Source organism: Salvelinus sp. IW2-2015, linkage group LG35 (genome assembly GCF_002910315.2).
Source record: "Salvelinus sp. IW2-2015 linkage group LG35, ASM291031v2, whole genome shotgun sequence".
NCBI classification, from domain to species: Eukaryota; Metazoa; Chordata; class Actinopteri; order Salmoniformes; family Salmonidae; genus Salvelinus; species Salvelinus sp. IW2-2015.
The window spans coordinates 880,442-903,712 of NC_036874.1; the positions used below are offsets into that span (position 1 = coordinate 880,442).

The 23,271-nt window shown below is 43.4% G+C and overlaps 2 protein-coding genes and 1 pseudogene across 2 annotated transcripts; 1 reads left to right on the forward strand and 2 right to left on the reverse strand.

Moving 5' to 3' along the window:
* The first annotated feature begins 16 nt into the window (after positions 1 to 16).
* prr19 (proline rich 19) lies at positions 17 to 5,252 on the forward strand. Its single transcript, XM_023980397.3, has 3 exons — positions 17 to 1,776; positions 2,052 to 2,209; positions 2,485 to 5,252. The coding sequence occupies exons 1-3, from the start codon at positions 357 to 359 to the stop codon at positions 3,172 to 3,174; spliced, it is 2,268 nt and encodes a 755-aa protein (XP_023836165.1). The 5' UTR covers positions 17 to 356; the 3' UTR covers positions 3,175 to 5,252.
* Positions 5,253 to 5,515: 263 nt separating this feature from the next.
* LOC111958598 (toll-like receptor 13) lies at positions 5,516 to 6,619 on the reverse strand. The gene has a single exon (XM_070437347.1). The coding sequence runs from the start codon at positions 6,590 to 6,592 to the stop codon at positions 5,525 to 5,527; it is 1,068 nt and encodes a 355-aa protein (XP_070293448.1). The 5' UTR covers positions 6,593 to 6,619; the 3' UTR covers positions 5,516 to 5,524.
* LOC139022531 (toll-like receptor 13) lies at positions 6,597 to 10,393 on the reverse strand (annotated as a pseudogene).
* Positions 10,394 to 23,271: the final 12,878 nt, after the last annotated feature.

Consider the following 23,271-nt stretch of genomic DNA (forward strand, 5'->3'; position numbering starts at 1 on the left):
GCCTAATTTATCCAGAAAAAAATTGCTGGTGAGTGACTGCTGTTTACTAACGTTAGCTAACGTAAACTCGCTAGCTAATCAACAACATTATTTTGTTCATGTGTGCTGATTGAATACTTTTTGTTATTGTGAACTGTTTTGTCTTGCTAGCTTGATAATGTTGGCCATATCTAGCTACTAGGTTTGCTAGATGGAGTTATTTTTCTGACAACGTTAGCTATTGTTCCATGTTTCATTAATTTGTGTTAATGATCAAAAGTGTTCTGTTTCAAATAATACTTCTGCATGTGACCCAACAGCCATCTTTATTTTAATTTTATTATTCAGTCTTTTCTGTGCACCTAGCATTCCACCTCATGATGAGCCATCTACATGGCAGAGCCTTAACAGAGAAGCAGAATGTCCTGCATGTTTTTAGCAAGCACTTCAAGTCTACAGATAAAACCTGTAGCCCAACCAACAGATCCACTCCACACTGCTGCTCTTCAAGCCATACCAAGAACACAGAAGCACAAAACAGCCAGACGAACAAGACTAAACGACTGAAAACACGCAAGCAGAGGAGCCAGGTAAGCAGAGGAGGATCTAATAGCAGATCCCACCAGCACCAAAGCAGCAAAGAGAAGGACCACTGTCATGGTTGCTGCCAAAGCAGCTCTCGCCCTCCTCCACGGAGAGATGCCCCATTAGCCCGCGTCTTCCCCGCTGGGCAAGAGCCCAGCATCATCACAAACAACCGTCTCATCGGCCACCATGGCCTGTTCAACCATGAGGTGAAGTCCATCGACATTGAGCGCCTGCTGAGTGAGCAGAGGAAGTTGGAGAAGCTTGGGCAGCGCGGGGGGCGAGGCAAATCTACTGCTACTCGTCCTCCCCTTCCACCCTCATCTTCCCTTCCTTTCTCCTCTCCTGGGCCTGATTCAGATGTGGGTGAAGTTGCTGTTCCTGACCATGTTGAGGAGGATCCAGATAAAGGGAGAGTAGAAAGAGTAGTAGCAAAGAGTAGTACTAAGGCCAACAAGCGTGATGAGTATAGGTCTAATTCAGAAAGCAGACTTTTTAAGTGTTCTCATGGGGATACACAAGAGGATTTCAGAAGAAAATTCACATCTATTCAGGTTTGTCTGGAGAAGAATGTAGCCAGTCACTCTAAAAGCCAGGAGTCTGGTATCACACCAGGACAGACACATCACAGCGGTCTGACATCATCAGAGGGCGGCATAGTTACCCTATCATCCACAGAGAGTCCCTCACGTGTGGTACGAAACAAGAGCAAGGGGCCCAGGCCTGTAGTCTGTGAAACACTGTTGTCACCCAGTGGAAAGAATGAAAATGAGAGACCACCTGACGCAAGGGCTGAGGTTAAGCCTGTTGTCCTTACCATGGAGCAGACCCCCAAAAACCATATTCTCCCACACACACAGCCATTCAGGCCTAGTCCAAACATCACAGTGTCTTCCTTCCCAGCAAGAGGTGGAAGCAGTGAGAGCTCAGACAATCAGATGCAGCAAACTGTCACCAACCCTGTCAGTGTGGTAGCTGCGCGTCTGTGCAGGTCTCTGCAGCTGCCACTGCTCCGCAGGAGAAACCTGGTTGCGGAAAGTAGGGAGGTGCTGCTGCAGGCCCTACGGGAGAGGCACGGGCTCCAGCTGCAGGAGAACCTACTCAACGTGCAGCGACGTCTCAGCTTCGGTACAGGACCCACCACAACCAGGGCCGGCCTGGGGCAGAGCACAATCCTGGCCGGCATAGATGCATATGGAGGCTGGCCTGCAGGTACGGTATATAATGTGCTTGTGGTTGTGAGTGTTGGGTTGAGGACCGCAATAAGAAATGGAATCCTCTGTACTCTTGATCATATAATCATACTGTAACTAATCAGATCATATTGATTGAAATGTTGGCCTATCTGTATTATTTGTCAAATGTTTTATTGTAGCCTAACTGCATTTGGATATCGATAGTATTGTACACCACAGTGGGGACTTTGAAAATATCTTCAGTGGTGTAGTTAAGTTGAATGATTTTTCAACTATGTCTTCCTATCACAGCTCCATTGGATAGTGGTTTTGGAGACAGCATGGTGGAACATCCGTGCCTGGACTCCCAGAGGTCAGCCCCCAACAAGAGGAGGAGGAGGAAGCAGCTATGCCCCAACAGAATGACCCCTCCTCAGCCCCTCATTGGGTCGCAGAACAGCCTGGACACGGTACGAGCATAAGACATTGAACTCAMTCATCATCAGCCATATAGCGTAATAGTAAATAAAAATTGTGAATTTACATCTAATATATAATTGGTAATTGTAGGTTTCTTGTGATAGGATTTCCTAAACAAATTTGCAATAGAACGTGCTACTATAATGCTACAGTACATTTTGTTAGTGAAATTGTCACAGAATGTTCTAAATGACAGTCTTCTTTACAATACTTAGTTATACTGTATGATAACAAACCAATTGCTGCCACACTTGCTTCTCTTTAGGCTGCTGCATGGAACCCCAACCCCAGTGTGGAGCAGGTTGGGGAACTGATCGGAGAACTACTTAGGCCCGCTTCCTCCTCGCACTTCCTCATGGACCTCCAGCCCTCTGGTTCCCCCTCTCGCCACCACGTCTTTGACCCCCCTGCTGCCTCACCTTGGGCAGCTCAATCCGGTCTGCCTCAGCCCTGGGATGACGTATTCGACAGGGGAAGCATGAGAGAGTCAACCAGGGTGGATCACTTTGAGAACTGGAGGTATGACCCAGATTTGAGTTTTCTAAACCAGACAGAAACAGTGAGAGAGAGGAGCAGTGGGCCTTTCTATCATGAGAGGAGTATGCAGTGTTTCCTGCAGTATCCCACAGGGCCACCAGAGGGACACAGAGACAGACACTTGCCACAGCAGCAAGATCCATACGACATTGAAAGAAGCCATTTTGGTGGTTCTTCCTCATCCTTTTCTGCTCCTACCCACTATCCACTAGAAAGTCATCAGCTCCACCCTTTCTATCGCTTCAACCGCCGCCCCCCAACCAGCCCTGTAATCTCCAGGTCCCACCTTCCTGACATGGCCTACTATCCCCCCTCCCACATGCTGGAGAGTGGCCTGTCCCCTCCTCTGCCCCCTGTGTCCCTACCTGCTTTCCCCAGCCCTGAATGCTGGTCTTTCCCCCGGATGAGACTGTACTGATCCTCTGTGTAGTAGACATGCACAATGCTATGTTGTTGAGTATTTTCCAAATGCATACCATCAGGTCTAATTGTTTACAATTACAACTGACTTGATTTATTTATTGTTATTGAATACCATCATATGATGGGCAAAACGACAAAGTGCCATCCAGGAAATGTTGTTTGTATTATTACAGATATAAGTTAAATGTGTGAGAAAACATTACTATTTTTAAAATATGTTCTTTCATACATTTCACGTACTCTAAAACTACTTACAGCCTGGACAGTAAAAACACAATTTGCTGTAGAAAGGTAACAGCAGCAGAATGTATTTTTTATTGCATGAATACTTCTAATTGAAACATGTGCATGCAAAAACATACAGAACCACTGTAAGAGAAAATGCATTACAGAACTTATGCAGTATGTTGTTTACAGACAGCTACAGTGGACAAGTCAACTATGGCAGTACAAAATATCCATGTTTTTTTTGTGGCCAGTGGGCCTACATAAAGTATACTTTATTATTTTTGACAAGCAGAATGCTTTAGCACAGATTATCAAAGACATGAATCAGCATGAATGCATTATGCAGAGGATTGTCTGCTGTCCATGGGTAGATCCCAATTGCATATTCCTCGCCTTGTCTCCTTCTCAAAACCCATTGGATGAGAAAGCCAGAGGTCCCTTCCCTCTGACCTTTTTCTCCAATTGGTTTTGAGAAGGAGCGAGGACACGAGGAGTATACAATTGAGTGCTTTGATTGAGTGCTATAATAAGCTTCATTCATTTGGGGGGGGGGGGCTTTTGTAACTTGCTCATGGGAAGAAAAAAAAACGAATTTAATCTTGTTCTGTACTAAATAATATTGTATTATTGTTTGTACATTTAAAAGATGCAAAGGAAAATGGAAATAAGATGATCAGACATACCCTGACAAATCATGTAGCAAAGTTAATTTTAATATTCTTTAAGTATACATCTTGTTCGTAAATATCACTGTCTCAAATCAGCAATACACCGACAGATGAAACCTATTACTTAATGATAGGGTTAGAAGACACGCTGATGAAGCTCCCCTGTAAGATGGACTGAATAAAATGAACCTGTGAGTAAAATACTGTACATAGTCACTCACTGTATCTTATATTAAAATCTAATAATAGATCATTAATTTACTTGTTTTAGTTTGTGTACTACTGATTGAGACAGTGATATTTTACAACAGGAAGTATACTTATAGAATATTTAAATTCACTTTGCAACATGATTTGTCAAGGTACGTCTGATCATCTTATTTACCATTTCCATTTTGCATCTTTTAAATGTACATACAGCATTACAATATTATTAAGTACTGATCACAACAGGATTAAATTCGTTTTTTCCATGAGAGCAAATTACGAAAGCAAACAAATGATGGCTTTAGCTTATAGTAGTCAATCAAAGCATAAACAATGCTGGATTTCAAGAAAGTAGAACATCAAATACAATTTTATTTGTCACATGCGCCGAATACAACAGGTGTGCATAATTTCAGTACTTTTACTACATTGAACTTTGTTTAATATCCTGGAAACAGGCTGCTGCCAGGGCAAAGCGTGTCCTCTAACCTTACAGTGAAATGTTTATTTACAAGCCCTTACCCAACAATGCAGTTTTAAGAAGAAAAAAACATTTAAAATAAAAGTAAAAAATAATTAAAGAGCAGCAGTAAAATAACAATAGCAAGGCTATATACAGAGGGTACCGGACAGAGTCATCGCACGGAGGGCACTTTTATAAGAGATTCAGTTCCTCTCTCTGTTTCTATGTGTTCTTTTACTACATTGAACTTTGTTTAATATCCTGGAAACAGGCAAAGCGTGTCTTCTAACCCTATCATTAAGTAATAGGTTTCYTCTGTCGGTGTATTGCTGATTTGAGACAGTGATATTTACGAACAAGATGTATACTTAAAGAATATTAAAATTAACTTTGCTACATGATTTGTCAGGGTATGTCTGATCATCTTATTTCCATTTTCCTTTGCATCTTTTAAATGTACAAACAATATTACAATATTTATTAGTACAGAACAAGATTAAATTCGTTTTTTTTTTTCATGAGCAAGTTACAAAAGCCCCCCCCCCCCAAATGAATGAAGCTTATTATAGCACTCAATCAAAGCATAGACGATGCTGGATTTCAAGCAAGTAGAAATCATGGCACGGAGGGCACATTTACAAGGGATTCAGTTCCTCTCTCTGTCTTTGTATGTGTCTGTGTGTGTGCATAATTTCTGTACTTTTACTACATTGCCCTTTGTTTAATATCCAGCAATCAGACTGCTGCTTAGGGCCAAAATGTGTCCTATAACCCTTTCCTTAAGGCATTAAGTAATAGTTATCATCATCCGTCGGTGGCTGATTGAAGTATTCCTCCCTCCCCTCATCCTCCTCTTCAAACCTGCTGCTCCCGCTCCTCAGTGCCCTCCTCAGATGGTTCCAAAACAGTTCCTGAGCCTTGACCGGGTCTGTGCAGTCTGACCCCGGCCACTGCAGGTAGGTCTTCTTCAACATGACCTTTCTCATACYGCGGTAAGCCGACAGCTGCCTTTCAGGGATGGGTTCCAGGAAGATGAGCAGGAGCACATCCCGGAGCTCATGGAAGAGCCTGTAGCTGGCCAGCTGGATCTCCAGGGAGCACCACTCGCTGCACAGGAAGTGCCTACTAACCACGCAGATGGCCTTGCGGCTGCTGTACACGGCGGAGACTATGTTGTCCACGATGTTGTGGCCCAGCTCAAAGTCACYGTGGTGCAGGCACAGCCTGAAAGAGGCTCCTTTGCCCTGCAAGTTGGGAAGTAGCTGGTCAAGTACCCAGGGCTCGTCCGCCGAGTTATAGGAGATGAAAGCATCGTATTTGCAGTGCTCCTCTTTCTCCCTCAGCCTGTGGCAGTGTTGGCCGAACCAGGAGCGGAACACATAATAGCTATACTTCAGTTTCCAATACAGCTTGGTGTAGAGAAGTGGGATTATAGTCAGCAGTAAAAACACAGTGGTTGTGGTGGCAAAAAGGTACTCTCCCAGGTCCAGGTACCAAACATTGGTGTCAAAGTTGTAGAAGCTTTTTTTGAGTTTTTTATCTTGGCACTGTAAACTGTATAGTAAGACTAACTGGACTCTCTGGTTAGTCAACGTCCAGTTCTGCAGGTCACTGTTGATGCAGGTGCAACTAAGAGGAATGTTGCGCAGGTCCAGGTAGCYCAGTTTAGGGAGAGCCTCCAGCACATTCACATCTAAGGATTGCATTACGTTTTGGTTGAGAAGCAAGATCTGCAGCTCTGCCAGATTCCCGAAAACCTCCTTTGAGAAGGACTGGATGCCCATGTTCCTTGCACTGAGCTTGTTCAACTTCCGCAGGTTTTTGAAGACGCCCGGCTGCAGCTGCATCACCCCGGCACAGGAGTTGTCCGAGGAGAGGAGAGTCGGTCAGATTGTCAAAAGTGTCTGCTGCGAGTTGTAGGGTCTTCGCATTTGGTGTGTGGTGGAAAGCAAAAGATTTGACATTGAGTATGCGATTGTAACGGTAGCTCAGATCTGTTTGATTTGGGAAAGAGGTTCTGTCTGTTGCAGGACATTAGGGAGGTGAGGTGCTTTTTCTCTGCTGTGAAGTTCTTGATTTGATCCTGGAGGCATCTTACCTTCCTCAACTTGTTGAAGAAAAGGTCCAATAAACCTCGGATTGGTGGACAGTTGGAAAGTGTGTTCTTCCGCAATGACGATATCCCATTGGTTTCCAGACGCAGCTTTTTAAAAATGTGACCTTTTTACTCAAAAGGCTGCATAACTCCATGAGCAGATTGTCAGTCTTCAACCTCATACCAGAGAAGTCTTATGTTTCCAGCTCTAACATTTCTGACATTCAAAAGTTCTGGCACTGTGACATTGGTTGAACGCAAACACATGTAGTTTAGCTTCCGCAAGTCCACACCTTGGAAAGCCCTTGAAGGGAGCTGGTCATTGTAGGAGAGATCCGTGCTTCTACACCTGCATTGTTTGGGGTTTTAGGCTGGGTTTCTGTACAGCACTTTGAGATATCAGCTGATGTAAGAAGGGCTATATAAATACATTTGATTTGATATTATAGGCTGAGGAAGCCCCATTCACATAATAAAATGACAGTTTGTTTTTACAGAGATAGAGGGTGGTGAGGGACTCTGGTAGGTCTGTATGGTTAGAATGATGGAGAGATGTTAGATAGTTATTGCACAGGTCTAGTTTTGTCAGCTTCTGTAAGTGAGTCACAGATTCTGCCACCACAGAGAAGTTGTTCAGGTAGTTCTGCCGTAATATGATTGTAGTGCGGGGAGAAATAAGTGGAGGGAGCAAATCAGTGAGTTATTATTTAGTGACATGTTTAGGCTCTTCAGTTGGCTCAGATTTTGGAATGCCTGGTTGTCTATGGTCTCCAGCTGGTTATTGTCAGTCTGAAGTGTCCTGAGGTTTAGGAAGGTGAACAAAGGCTTTATCAGGCTTATGGATATTATAATGTGTTGTGGCATAGGGTGGCAGGTCACCTATTTGCCTGGTGATGTATGCAAATACATTTTGTGTGGTTTGAGGTTGGGTCCTCAGTGCAATTCCTGAAGCTATAGCCAACTGTGATTTGGGCAATGTGAAGGACAATTACTACTGATACAATGTTTTATTTTTTAGCCTGCCATGTTTTCTGAAGGTGTACAGCAGAAAGGGAAAAGGCAGTGGCGTGCCGTGGGCCTGGGGCCTGGGCCTCAGTGAGGTACTACACAGTCCACCCAAATTAATCCACCTCTTATTACCATCATTATGATGCCATGGCTCTAGACACTATACATTTAGACAGAAACGCAGTATAACCAGGCTTGCGTCACCTTGAAATTGACAAATTGACATTTTTGGGTAAACAGTGTTTACCCAAAAACATGACACAATCAATGAGTCTTTTCAATATTTCCCTTCACCTTTTCATTGTGCAGCTCCGTTGCCCTGCGCGCTTGTTCTTTGAACTGTAGATCCACTCCGGTGTCCCCAAAAAGTTTTCAAAAGCACAATTGCTTGTAAGTGCCCAGCCGTACTTTGGTGTCTCGTTGCTGCCTTGGTTAGACAACTCAAGTTTACAAAGCCAGTGTGGCTCCAAACACCAAATCGATCACTTGCAAATAATAGGCATTCCCAGCAGTACAGTTTGCAGTGCTTCTCGGAGCCTGTGAGCCATTGACAGCGCTCGTAGTTGAAACTTTGAAAGTGGCTTTCCGCCTGTGACAGGCTTTGTGGCGTCGGCCGACCTCTCCTTACAATGTCTAACTTTTCTTGAAAATGTTCGTCTTGAGAATGGCGTTATAATTATATCCTCGACCAAATCGATATCTTCTCCCTCCTTCCGCCATTGTGGGTTGAAAAAACAGCTTAGTAGTACGCAAATTAATTCGTTTATCAAATTCAGTTTCCTAGATCTGCATAGACCTTCCCATAGGACCTGCCTCTCAATATTGGTAATCCAATCAAAAGACGTGCACGCACTACGCCTGCTAGCTGGCTCCTGTGTAACACTGGAGCCAGCTAAGCAGGCGTACAATAGCCAACTCTAAAGCTGATTGGTTGACACTAAATTTTCATTTCCATTCACTATAAGCTACAAGCGCCCGCACTGTTGATTCTGAAGGCCTGAGGGCAGATTTTAGACCCCTGGCACAACATGATGGCTGAATATGATTGGATAAAAGATCTAACATAAAGACCAGCCCTCCAAATCTCAACCTGGGGCTGGAAGCAGTGCAACCAAGAGGAAAGCTATGAAAGGAAGAGTATAACTCTTACTCTGGGAATAATTTAATACATATTTGTGGGAAAATAATATTTAAAAAAAATTTATATTCTGATGATGTTTAGGCCAGCAGAGAAGGCCTTGCAGGCCCTGACGGCCCACCACTGGGAAAAGGTGAGTAATGTTCTACATCTAGTCTGAACTCTATCCAAGGAGAATCTTGTCCTTTAAAAGCACATTGCCATCACTTTAGATTCCAGGAAGTGTTTGCAGTGGGAAAATAAATGTGTTATTTTGTTTTCTTCAAATGAGTTGTAAACTCAGCAAAAACAGAAACGTCCTCTCACTGTCAATTGCATTTATTTTCAGCAAACTTAACGTGTAAATATTTGTATGAACATAACAAGATTCAACAACTGAGACAAAAACTGAACAAGTTCCACAGACATGTGACTAACATAAATGGAATAATGTGTCCCTGTACAAAGAGCGGTCAAAATCAAAAGTAACAGTCAGTATCTGGTGTGGCCACAGAATGCATTAAATACTGCAGTGCATCTCCTCCTCATGGAAAGCACCAGATTTGACAGTTCTTGCTGTGAGATGTTACCCCACTCTTCCACCAAGGCACCTGCAAGTTCCTGGACATTTCTGGGGGAATGGCCCTAGCCCTCACCCTCCGATCCAACAGGCCCCAGACGTGCTCAATGGGATTGAGATCCGGGATCTTCGCTGGAAATCACGCACAGAACGAGCAGTATGGGTGGTTGCATTGTCAAGCTGGATGGTCATGTCAGGATGAGCCTGCAGGAAGGGTACCACAGGAGGAGGATGTCTTCCCTGTAACGCACAGCGTTGAGATTGCCTGCAATGACAACAAGCTCAGTCCGATGATGCTGTGACACACCGCCCCAGACCATGACGGACCCTCCACCTCCAAATCGATCCCGCTCCAGAGTACAGGCCTCGGTGTAACGCTCATTCCTTCGACGATTAACACGAATCCGACCATCACCCCTGGTGAGACAAAACCGCGACTCGTCAGTAAAGAGCACTTTTTGCCAGTCCTGTCTGGTCCAGCGACGGTGGGTTTGTGCCCATAGGCGACGTTGTTGCCGGTGATGTCTGGTGAGGACTTGCCTTACAACAGGCCTACAAGCCCTCAGTCCACCCTCTCTCAGCCTATTGCAGACAGTCGTACTGATGGAGGGATTGTGCGTTCCTGGTGTAACTCGGGCAGTTGTTGTTGCCATCCTGTACCTGTCCCGCAGGTGTGATGTTCGGATGTACCGATCCTGTGCAGGTGTTGCTACACGTGGTCTGCCACTGAGAGGATGATCAGCTGTCCGTCCTGTCTCCCTGTTGCGCGGTCTTAGGCATCTCACAGTACGGACATTGCAATTAATTGCCGTGGCCACATCTGCAGTCATCATGCCTCCTTGCTGCATGCCCAAGGCAGTTCACGCAGATGAGCAGGGACCCTGAGCATCTTTCTTTTGGTGTTTTTCAGAGTCAGTAGAAAGGCCTCTTTAGTGTCTTAAGTTTTCATAATTGTGACCTTAATTGCCTACCGTCTGTAAGCTTCTTAACGACCGTTCCACAGGTGCATGTTCATTAATTGTTTATGGTTCATTGAACAAGCATGGAAAACAGTGTTTAAACCCTTTACAATGAAGATCTGTGAAGTTATTTTGATTTTTTTACGAATTATCTTTGAAAGACAGGGTCCTGAAAAATGGACGTTTCTTTTTTTGCTGAGTTTACTTCTGCCACTCAGGTGTGTGTAGCAGTGTGATGTTGTTCCCCTAGATTATGCAACAGGTGGCACACAAGGACCAATTCAAATAGGCCAGGTCAAGAGGGGATGTCAACAATTTGATAATAATAATAATAATTCAGTGTGTTTTTAAAAATGTCCTTACAGCTGCATAGCTAATGTTATTTTTTGGTGTACAAACACTTTTTTATATCAATATTGTACATACACGTGATTGTAAAAGTTTTGTATATTTTGGTTTGGCCCATCGCGGGTTATCTGTTTTTCCGTACCCCCTTATTGTTCTCTTTTGCCTGACCTTGGGCTAGCAAGGTATGTTGTCCTTGGCTCCGAAACTGTTCAATATAAAACCGTGGTAATGTTACACAATAAGCTGTTATGCAACCATAAGTTTGTTACAATGTGGACAATATAAAGATTTATGTTAACAAGTTTCACCGAGCTCACTAACTAGGGTATCTATTGTAACTTGTGAGTACTTGGGACAGTGTTTGAGTGAGTGTCCATGTGCTTGCGCAGGTGCCTGAGAGCTGTGACTGCGCCAAGGGCTAAAATATTGTGTGTTGTCTCTTCATGTGCAGGTATGTCTTTTATTTTGTCTGAATTATGTTCTATATCATTTTACTGGTATTGTATGGTGTGCTGTTGTGCACTGAATGTGTGCACGCAGCACCTGTTATTTCTTTTTGGCGCTCTCTTTTGCCTGACCTTCGGCTAGCAAGGTGCCTGAGACCTGTGGCTGCGCCAAGGGCTAAAATATTGTGTGTTGTCTCTTCGTGTGCAGGGCAAATAAAAATAATCCAACCAGCAGACCTCCAGTTGTGGCAGTGTCCTAATTAAAAGTACACAACGCAGAACGAACTACGAACACACGAACAACGCAGAACGTGTTTGTGTGTTTTAATGATGCATGTACAAGCCAAGGTTTGTGTTGTGTACACTCTCTTAAAAAATACATAGACTGGGTGATGATAATCAAGACCAGCAGTTCTGTACATCTAATGCATCTAATGAGCGATTGCCATTAACAGACCCAAACGGCCCCATCCAAAATCAGAAATTGAACAAATTATCAGGGCAGCATCACTACTGACAGGGCATTTTGGGGGGCCTTTTAAGGGAGATTTGGTTGGGGGGCCACCCACATCGTGGCAAAAACGTTTTAGGGGTCCCCCTCTTGATGGTTGATAGACAAATGTAAGTTTGAAAGTTTATTTACTGCAATTCTACACATTTTGCCATGGGGCGAAGATAATTGTTTTGACATTTTGTAGCAAAATTCATGCAATTTTCCCATGGAACAGAGAAAAAAAATCTGTTTTAAAGGTAATTTCATGCAATTCTACCCATTTTGTCATGGGGTGGAGAGACATATTTGCTGTTTTAAAGAGAATTTCCTTTCAATTCTACARATTTTGCCATGACTTATGCCATGTTAATATGATATCTGAGTGAGAATGACAAAAACTATATGGGGTCTCCCTGGCTATTGACATTTGTGTGGTAGCTGTCAAGAAAACAATCATCTTCACAATTAAATCTCATACTACCCACTGAGGTCATTTTGACCAGGAGGCATATTTTTTATCACAGCCCAAAGGGGGTTTATTCAAATTATCAAAATGTTCATGACTTTGTCAATCGATTAGGCCTACTTCTAGGATGCCTTTTAAATTCAGAAAGGATGTTTGCAAAATGTTCTTTTGACACCTTTCTGTTTTCTCAATGACATTAAAATCAGCATTGGAAAAAGGCACAAGTTTAAATTTGTTCAGCCTGAGCGAGTCTGACCACAAGTTGGAGACCACTATGATGACACACCAAATGGGTTTGATGGATTGCGGGAAAAGAGCAGGAATAGGCTTGCAGGCTACAGTCCAAGCTATTGTATGTCTTCCAATGGTGTGACTGCTGTTGGTGTCCAAAGATGATCCAACTTGAATAAACGCTTGGAGGTAAAGACGACAGCAGTGGTGTAGCCACGGGCGATACGGATATTGCTTATTGATATCTACATAGCGCATTGATGTGAATCACACTTCTGCTCTCATTTAGCTTTTTGCACTTTACAGATTGTGGTTGTTGTGGATGGCTTTTCACAAATTTAGACTATATGTGTATTTTAACACAATAATGGTTGAATTMAAGAAGTTTAAGCTGACTATCAAGAATTGTTTTGTTTCAAACAATGTTTTTGCGACCAGTGACAGTCAGTGAAAAATGCAACTGCTCTTACAGCAGCTGCCTAGTGCYGATCCCAGCCTTTGGAAAACAAGTTCCTGATGTTGTGCTCCATACTGTCAAAAATAACTTTAATTTAAGAAGACCKCGAGTGGGGCTTTTATTGCTTAATCTAGAGTAAATTGTGCTGATTTTTTTATTTTTATGTAAAAACATGTCATAGGCCTACATTGTAAAAACAGAAATACTTAAAACACCGTAAAGTAGTTTACCTAAGCTGAGCTCTGGTGTTTGGAGGTTGTTTGAATGGTAAGTGTTAGGATACAGAGAAAGCGTTTTAGAAAATGAATTGAACTACTCTGAATCACCCAWAGTGGTTCTTCYACCTGAGTGTTGGTGCTTTTAAGAGTGTAGTTGTGACAACACTTTTTGTGTTTCTGTGTATGTAAAAATCAGCATCAAAACAAAAAGAATGCTTTGGCATACTGTGTCACTCATATAATCAAATGGTGAAATACAAATAGTTTACAGCTAACTATTGATTGTTTACTGATTTTTTTATAAATATTCTACACAAAAAAAATCTAAAAAGATTTAGATACAGAGCTGTTATATTTTCCCACAGTTTTCACAAATATGTTAACACTTTAAGGACACTGGGAACTAAAACATTTTCCAATTGTAGTCTAAGAGCGTCTGCTAAATGACTTAAATGTAATGTAAATGTAATTACTATATAGGCTACAGTTGGCAGGCCCATTGTGAGATTATAAACTATGTTACAATCAAAAATATAGGTGATATGTGAATTTAGAAATGTGGTTTATTGCATATCCTGCTCCTACAGAGTGGGGTCACAGCCATTATTAACTGAAATTGGGATTATGTGCCTTGCTCAAGGACACAACCATTTTTATGCACCAGGATGCAAACCATACACCTTTTGGCTACTGGACCATCTTTCTAACTTCAATGCTATTATCCACCCCAAATGTGTAGAGAAGGGCGCAATTATGATGAGGAAGTGAGACATGCCACTCCCTCATMTTATTTCTGGTTCTATTGAAGTCTATGAGCTAAGCCAAAGAGGAGGATAGAGGCCTCTAGTGGCCAAAAGGCAGTTTAGCATGAGCAGTGCCATCAAAAGCAGTGTGTGGATAAAACCACTGGGGAAGCCAAGCTAGAAAAAAATCTATATCACAACCTGTGTGTTTGTTTGCCCTATAACCCGCTAGTTCATATGCCTTTCCACTGTGATATATAGGCCTAAGGCCGAGACAATAAGGAGYCACAGTGGCAGAATAAGTTAAACCACACCATTGTTTCATCACAAAACCGGAGAGCAACATCTGTCGGTGAAGTCCACAAAGCATATTGCATTTAACAAACCGTTACATGACCTACAGCATGGTCAAGCAAGTTAATGTTTCTGACATTTTCAGACTGCTAAACAACTATTGATTTAAAWCCCTCAGAGAGTTACCGCAAGTCGCAAAGGAGCTGCCTACATTATTCCAGCGCCATATTAACTTCAACATTTCAACATCATCAAATCACCTACAGTATGCTTAGTCTAATACAGTGACAACTAAAAGATGGGGGGGGTGCAAGTAGAAAAAACATGTTGACTTATCCTACTGGTAGAGACACGCCAATGCCATCCTCCTCTCTTTCATGTTGACGAAACGGTCTATGACTTTGTCATACAGTACACGCTTTTAGTTTTTGTTGTCTTAGGCTACCTAGCTAAAATGCTTGATCGCTAGCCTAACTTCCTTTCATGATCAACAATGAGCCAGCTAGTCAACATTATCCTAGTACATCTAGCTAGCCTACATGTTGAACTTCCATCCTCTCAGGCCAGGGGCACAATGTATGAATTTACGGTTGGATCAGAATCAGCGTTATAATCATTGGCCAGTATGGAGAATGGAGTAAAACCACAAGTCCAAATCTCCATCCATGTCTAATTTAGAAAAGGGACCATTTTAGCTAGCTAGCTAGCCACCAGAGAACAACGACAAAAGGAGATGCAACAATTCAAGTTTTTTCTGTCAATGACGTTTTGCTTTTAATATGATTGGTTTGAAGCCTAATCCAAACTGGCTACTCTTGACACTTTTTTTTTTGGTGCTCACTCAGTTTAGCTCAATGCTGATTGGCTATTATTTTATACTTTTTTWAAATCAAGGGTGGCCAAATGCTCGGTGGCTTCCATCGCATTCAATGCTACGGGCAGCCACAATGTCATATTATTTTTGACCAGACAGCATGAGATGCAATGCCTTCAGAAAGTATTCAGATCCCTTTACTTTTTCCACATTTTGTTACAGCCTTATTCTAATATTGATTCAATTGTTTTTTTCCTCATCAATCTACACACAATGACATAATGACAAAGCAAAAAACGTTTTTGAGAAATGTTGGCAAATGTATTAAAAATTAAAAAACAAATATTACTTTTACATATTCAGACCCTATACTCAGTACGTTGTTGAAGCACCTTTGGCAGCAATTACAGACTCGAGTCTTCTTGGGTATGACGCTACAAGCTTGGCACACCTGTATTTGGGGAGTTTCTCCCATTCTTCTCTGTAGATCAATCAATCAAATGTATTTATAAAGCCCTTTTTACATCAGCCGATGTCACAAAGTGCTATACAGAAACCCAGCCTAAAACACCAAACAGCAAGCAATGCAGATGTAGAAGCAGAGAGATCCTTTCTGAGATCCTCTCAAACTCTGTCAGGTTAGATGGAGAYCTATGCTGCACAGCTATTTTCAGGTCTCTCCAGAGATTTTCAATCGGGTTCAAGTCCGGGCTCTGGCTGGGCCACTCAAGAACATTCAGAAACTTGTCCCGAAGCCAGTCCTGCGTTGTCTTGGCTGTTTGCTTAGGGTCGTTGTCCTGTTGGAAGGTGAACCTTCACCCCAGTTTGAGGTCCTGAGCGCTCAAGAGCAGGTTTTCAACAAGGATCTCTCTGTACTTTATTCCGTTCATCTTTGCCTCGATCCTGACTAGTCTCCCAGTCCCTGCCGCTGACAAACAACACCACAGCATGATGCTGCCATCACCATTCTTCACCGTAGGGATGGTGCCAGGTTTCCTTCAGACATGACGCTTGGCATTCAGGCCAAAGAGTTCAATCGTGGTTTCATCAGACGAGAGAATCTTGTTTATCATGGTCTGAGAGTCTTTAGGTGCCTTTTGTTAAACTCCAAGCGGAGTTTGGGTTCAAGGTCTGGGTTTGGGTTTGGGTCTGTCTTTTACTGAGGAATGGCTTCCGTCTGGCCACTCACACATTCACGCCTGATTGGTGGAGTGCTGCAGAGAAGGTTCTCCCATCTCCACAGAGGAACTCTAGAGCTCTATCAGAGTCACCATTGGGTTCTTGGTCACCTCCCTGACCAAGGCCCTTCTCCCCTGATTGCTCAGTTTGGCCAGGCGGCCAGCTCTAGGAAGAGCCTTGGTGGTTCCAAACGTCTTTAATTTAAGAATGGAAGAAGTTTGGTGGAGGCCACTGTGTTCTTGGGGACCTTCAATGCTGAAGAAATGTTTTGGTACCCTTCCCCAGATCTGTGCCGCGACACAATCCTGTCTCGGAGCTCAACAGACAACTCCTTCGACCTCATGGCTTGGTTTTTGCTCTTACATGCACTGTCAAATGTGGGACATTATATAAACAGGTGTGTGTCTTTRCAAATCATGTCCAATCAATTGGATTGAACAGACGGTGAGGCATAGTCCCACATTTTAGGAGAAGAGCAGCAGGGGGTGAGGGAGAGTCCCAGACAACAAAAGCAAAGGGGGGACTGACTCTCCAACCAGTGTGAACTTGGAGTCACCGCCATGCCAGGTCCCATCAGATGAAGTATCACTAATGAAAGAAGAAATTAGGAAGATAGAGGGCGCCAACAGAGATGGCCGCCTCGCTTCGCGTTCTTAGGAAACTATGCAGTATTTTGTTTTTTTATGTATTATTTCTTACACTGTTACCCCAGGAAATCTTAAGTCTTATTACATACAGCAGGGAGGAACTATTGGATATAAGAGCAACGTCAACTTACCAACATTATGACCAGGAATATAATTTTCCCGAAGCGGATCCTCTGTTTGGTCCACCACCCAGGACAATGGATCGGATCCCAGCAGGCGACCCAAAACAACGGRGCTGAAGAAGGGGCAGACAGAGCGGTCTTCTGGTCAGGCTCCTTAGATGGGCACATCGCCCACTGCTCCTGAGTATACTACTTGCCAAAGTCCAGTCTCTTGACAACAAGGTAGACGAAATCCGAGCAAGGGTTGCCTTCCAGAGAGACATCAGAGATTGCAACATTCTCTGCTTCACGGAAACATGGCTCACTCGGGATACGTTATCAGAGTTGGTACAGCCACCTGGTTTCTTCACACATCGCGCCGACAGAAACAAACATCTCTCTGGTAAGAAGAAGGGCGGGGGTGTATGCCTTATGATTAACGAGTCGTGYTGTGATCATAACAACATACAGGACCTCAAGTCCTTTCGTTCACCTGACCTAGAATTCCTTACAATCAACTTCCGCGACGCATACAAAGCCCTCCCTCACCCTTCTTTCTGCAAATCTGATCACGACTCCATTTTGTTGCTCCCAACCTATAGACAGAAACTAAAACAGGAAACGCCTGTGCTCAGGTCTGTTCATCGCTGGTCCGACCAATCTTATTCCATGCTTCAAGATTGCTTCGATCACGTGGACTGGGATATGTTCCGGATAGCGTCGAACAACAACATTGATGTATACGCTGATTCGGTGAGCGAGTTTATTAGCAAGTGCATCGGTGATGTTGTACCCACGGCAACTATTAAAACCTTCCCCAACCAGAAACCGTGGATTGATGGCAGCATTCGTGCAAAACTGAAAGCGCGAACCACTGCTTTTAATCAGGGCAAGGCGACCAGAAACATGACCGAATACAGTGTAGCTATTCCCTCCGCAAGGCAATCAAACAAGCTAAGCGTCAGTATAGAGACAAAGTAGAGTCGCAATTCYACGGCTCAGACACGAGAGGTATGTGGCAAGGTCTACAGTCAATCACGGACTACACGAAGAAAACCAGCCCCGTTGCGGACCCTGATATCTTGCTCCCAGACAAACTAAACAGCTTCTTTGCTCGCTTTGAGGACAATACAGTGCAACAGACATGGCCCGCTACCAAAACCTGCGTGCTCTCCTTCATCGCAGCCAACGTGAGTAAAACATTTAAACGTGTTAACCCTTGCAAGGCTGCCGACCCAGACGGCATCCCTAGCCGCGTCCTCAGAGCATGCGCAGACCAGCTGGCTGGTGTCTTTACGGACATATTCAATCAATCCCTATCACAGTCTGCTGTTCCCACATGCTTCAAGAGTGCCACCATTGTTCCTGTTCCCATGAACGCTAAGGTAACTGAGCTAAACGACTATCGCCCCGAAGCACTCACTTCCGTCATCATGAAGTGCTTTGAGAGACTAGTCAAAGATCATATCATCGCCACCCTACCTGACACCCTAGACCCACTCCAATTTGCTTACCGCTTCAATAGGTCCACAGACGACGCAATCGCAATCACACTGCACACTGCCCTTACCCATCTGGAGAAGAGGAATACTTATGTAAAAATGCTGTTCATCAACTACAGCTCAGCATTTAACACCATAGTACCCTCCAAATTCGTCATTAAGCTCGACACCCTGGGTCTCGATCCCACCCTGTGCAACTGGGTCCTGGACTTTCTGACGGGACGCCCCCAGGTGGTGAGGGTAGGAAACAACATCTCCACCCCGCTGATCCTCAACACTGGGGCCCCACAAGGGTGCGTTCTCAGCCCTCTCCTGTACTCCCTGTTCACCCATGACTGAGTGGCCATGCACGCCTCCAACTRAATCATCAAGTTTGCAGGCGACAGTGGTAGGCTTGATTACCAACAACGACGAGACAGCCTACAGGGAGGAGGTGAGGGCCCTCGGAGTGTGGTGTCAGGAAAATAACCTCACGCTCAACGTCAACAAAACAAAGGAGATGATTGTGGACAAAACAAAGGAGATGAAACAAAGGAGATGATTCAGGAAACAGCAGAGGGAGCACCCCCCTATCCACATCGACGGGACAGTAGTGGAAGAGGTGGAAAGTTTTAAGTTCCTCGGCGTACACATCACTGACAAACTGAAACGGTCCACCCACACAGATAGTGTGGTGAAGAAGGCGCAACAGCGCCTCTTCAACCTCAGGAGGCTGAAGAAATTTGGATTGTCACCAAAAACACTCACAAACTTTTACAGATGCACAATCGAGAGCATCCTGTCGGACTGTATCACCGCCTGGTTCAGCAACTGCTCCGCCCACAACCGTAAGGCTCTCCAGAGAGTAGTGAGGTCTGCACAACGCATCACCGGGGCCAAACTTCCTGCCCTCCAGGACACCTACACCACCCAATGTCACAGGAAGGCCAAAAAGATCATCATGGACAACAACCACCCAAGCCACTGCCTGTTCACCCCGCTATCATCCAGAAGGCGAGGTCAGTACAGGTGCATCAAAGCTGGGCCCGAGAGACTGAAAAACAGCTTCCATCTCAAGACCATCAGACTGTTAAACAGCCATCACTAACATTGAGTGGCTGCTGCCAACATACTGACTCAAATCTCTAGCCACTTAATAATAAAAAATTGAATGTAATAAATGTATCACTAGTCACTTTAAACAATGCCACTTTATATAATGTTTACATACCCTACATTACTCATCTCATATGTATATACTGTACTCTATACCATCTACTGCATCTTGCCTATGCCGTTTGGCCATCGCTCATCCATATATTTATGTGTACATATTCTTATTCATAGGTAGTTGTTGTGAAATTGTTAGATTACTTGTTAGATATTACTGCATGGTCASWACCAAAAGCACAAGCATTTCGCTACACTCGCATTAACATCTGCTAACCATGTYTATGTGACCAATCAAATTTGATTTGATTTGATTTGAGAGGGATTTGAACAAGCTAGAAAGTATTCTTGAGGAAACATTCAGACAATGGAGAGAGTTACTTAACATGTGAAAATAAAGATGAAATACCAGAGGAACACCCCTTTTTGTTCAAGACTTTGAGCTACTCACTAACTCAACACGTACTCCCAGATACTTTCACAGACATGCTGGCACTTCGGCGGTGAAGTTATTGGATATGGGTAGAGCCAAAATAGGAAGAACGGAGTGCAACCAACAGCTAAGGAACAATTCAAAGCAAGCAGTCCTCAAAGACATTGTGGAGAGAATGAACATTGTCTTGGATGAAGACATAACGACACAAGTTGGATGGTAACAGGCCACCATACAATTGCTGGCTTCCTGATGCTTCCCCATGTCCTTGGGGAAGACAGCACACTGTTTGTGAAATAATTTTATAGCTGCACTCCTGATGCTTCCCTATCTCCTTGGGAGTTTTCATTAAGTGACTATTTACGGTATTTAATGTATTGGCGTATGCTACATAATTTTTCATTCAATTTTATAACATATTTTATTCATTTGAATAACATCTGATGTCACCACTGGACCTCTAACTCCCTATGTTGCGAGTATTGGCTCAGTCCATTCTTCAACACGTTTCTACTTGGTGGAGGAAAACAAAGCTGTACTTGCTCTGCGTGATTTTGTGTATGCTATTGCAGCATTATAATTTTCATATGACATATTTTGGCTACTGTACCCAAAGTGTAACTGCACTTTCAAATTTATACAGGTGCAGATACTGAAAATGACAGCCTTTTTTATTTTACTTCAAAAACATGTCTAGGGAAACTTTTTTTAAATATAATTTTGAGTATTAAAGTTAGGCAGGCTGGAGGCAGTTCATTTATGTATAGAAATATTGTGAATAGAGTTTAATGAGACTTTTTGTCATTCCAGATAAAATGTTGTATGGCATTTCTCTTTTATCATGTTGAAGTTAGTACTGTACTTCTGGTTTGTCCCAGAACTCTTTGAGCGGTCCGCAATATGTGTATTTTGTAGAGTCAATTGATGTATCTTTGTGGAGTGACACTTTAATAACATTTTCTAACTCTTCAAACTCTGATAGTGTTCAGGGGTTTTCAAGAGGAAACGACTGTCACGACTTCCGCCGAAGTTGGTGCCTCTCCTTGTTCGAGCGGCGTTCGGCGGTCGTCGTCACCGGCTTTCTAGCTGCCACCGATCTATGTTTATTTTTCCATTTGTTTTGTCTTGATTGTACACACCTGGTTCCCATTACGTTATAATTTATTCCCTATTTAACCCTCTAGTTCCCACATGGTTTTGTGCGTGTTTGTTCTTTGTTTAGTGTTCAAGACTTCTGTGAGCTGGTGTGTTTTCCCTGCGTGGGAATTGTGTTGTTTCTTTTCGAATAAAGTACGTKTTTTACTCAGTTCTGTGTCCTGCGCCTGACTCCGTCCTAACCGCTGCACATTGACACTTGACAACGACACTAAAATAAAGGGTTCCAATTCTGCAGTAAACAGAACTCGTAACACCAAATAAGGTTTCAATTCTGCACTAAGGGAGCGGTCTAAATTGACACAATTGTTACCGGAGGAAAATTGGGGAGGGTCATACTTTTTKAATTTCAGTATGGGTGAGAGTTTAGTATATTGGTATTTAGTCCAGGGGAGGGTCATGTAATTTGTCATTTAAATGTCATATTGCTCAGGGTTTGAGAATGAGTTGCTTATTATTGTATCTTGATGTCTGCCCGATGATTCCCCTCATCCCTGATTCTCTGCTGGGCAAGCAATATCAAGTGCGCCTAGTGTGGTCTCAATAAAATGATCCATAGCCTATTCTATACACTTTAGGCCTAGACTATACGAAGAGGATGCTCGGAGAAGCACTGGGAAAAGTTGTATTTCTAAGAAAATSTACTTCCTTCCCGAGTTTATGCGCTACTGGGATAGTGTATATAAAACTAGGCTATACTGCATTACACATTGCAATGGATAGGCGTTCCCAATCATGAGCCCCGGCCTGCKCTGCTCTTGCTGATGTGAACCCTTTTGTGCTGCCTAACCAATGACTGTGCTGTGTACGGTGGCACTTCAGGAGGCGAGTCAAAGGCTTCTTCTGAAAATAATTTTGTATTTGTCCAAAACATTCTGTATCTGTGTGTGGATTAGGCCTACTGAGAGAGAGGGTGAAGATGAGGAGGACCAGCGGTAAGCTTGCTACTGCTATAATTGATTTGAATAAAAACATTGCCCATAATTTACATTTTTATCAGAGATATTCAGTGGTGTAAAGTACTTAAGTAAAAATACTTTAAAGTACTGCTTAAGTAGTTTTTTTAGTTATCTGTACTTCACTATTTATATTTACTTCACTACATTCCTAAAGAAAATATTGTAGCACATTGACTCGGTACCTGTACCCCCTGTATATACTGTAGCCTCATTATTGTTGTTTAATTGTGTTACTTTAGTTTATTTAGTAAATATGATCTTAACTCTATTTTTCTTAAAACTGCATTGTTGATTAAGGGTTTGTAAGTAAGCATTTCACGGTAAGGTATGCACCTGTTTTAGTCGGTGCATGTGACAAATACATTTTGATTTGATTTGATTTGATTAATAATACAGATTTTTAAAGGATTTATACATTTACATTTACATTTAAGTCATTTAGCAGACGCTCTTATCCAGAGCGACTTACAAATTGGTGCATTCACCTTATGACATCCAGTGGAACAGCCACTTTACAATAGTGCATCTAAATCTTTTAAGGGGGGGGGGTGAGAAGGATTACTTTATCCTATCCTAGGTATTCCTTAAAGAGGTGGGGTTTCAGGTGTCTCCGGAAGGTGGTGATTGACTCCGCTGTCCTGGCGTCGTGAGGGAGTTTGTTCCACCATTGGGGGACCAGAGCAGCGAACAGTTTTGACTGGGCTGAGCGGGAACTGTACTTCCTCAGTGGTAGGGAGGCGAGCAGGCCAGAGGTGGATGAACGCAGTGCCCTTGTTTGGGTGTAGGGCCTGATCAGAGCCTGGAGGTACTGAGGTGCCGTTCCCCTCACAGCTCCGTAGGCAAGCACCATGGTCTTGTAGCGGATGCGAGCTTCAACTGGAAGCCAGTGGAGAGAGCGGAGGGGTGCGGAGAGAACTTGGGAAGGTTGAACACCAGACGGCTGTGCGGCGTTCTGGAATGAGTTGTAGGGTTTAATGGCACAGGCAGAGCCCAGGCAGCAGCGAGTTGCAGTAATCCAGACGGAGTGATGACAATGCCTGGATTAGGACCTGCGCCTTTCCTGTGTGGAGGGCGTAATCTGCGGATGTTGTAGAGCATGAACCTACAGGAACGGGCCACCGCCTTGATTTTA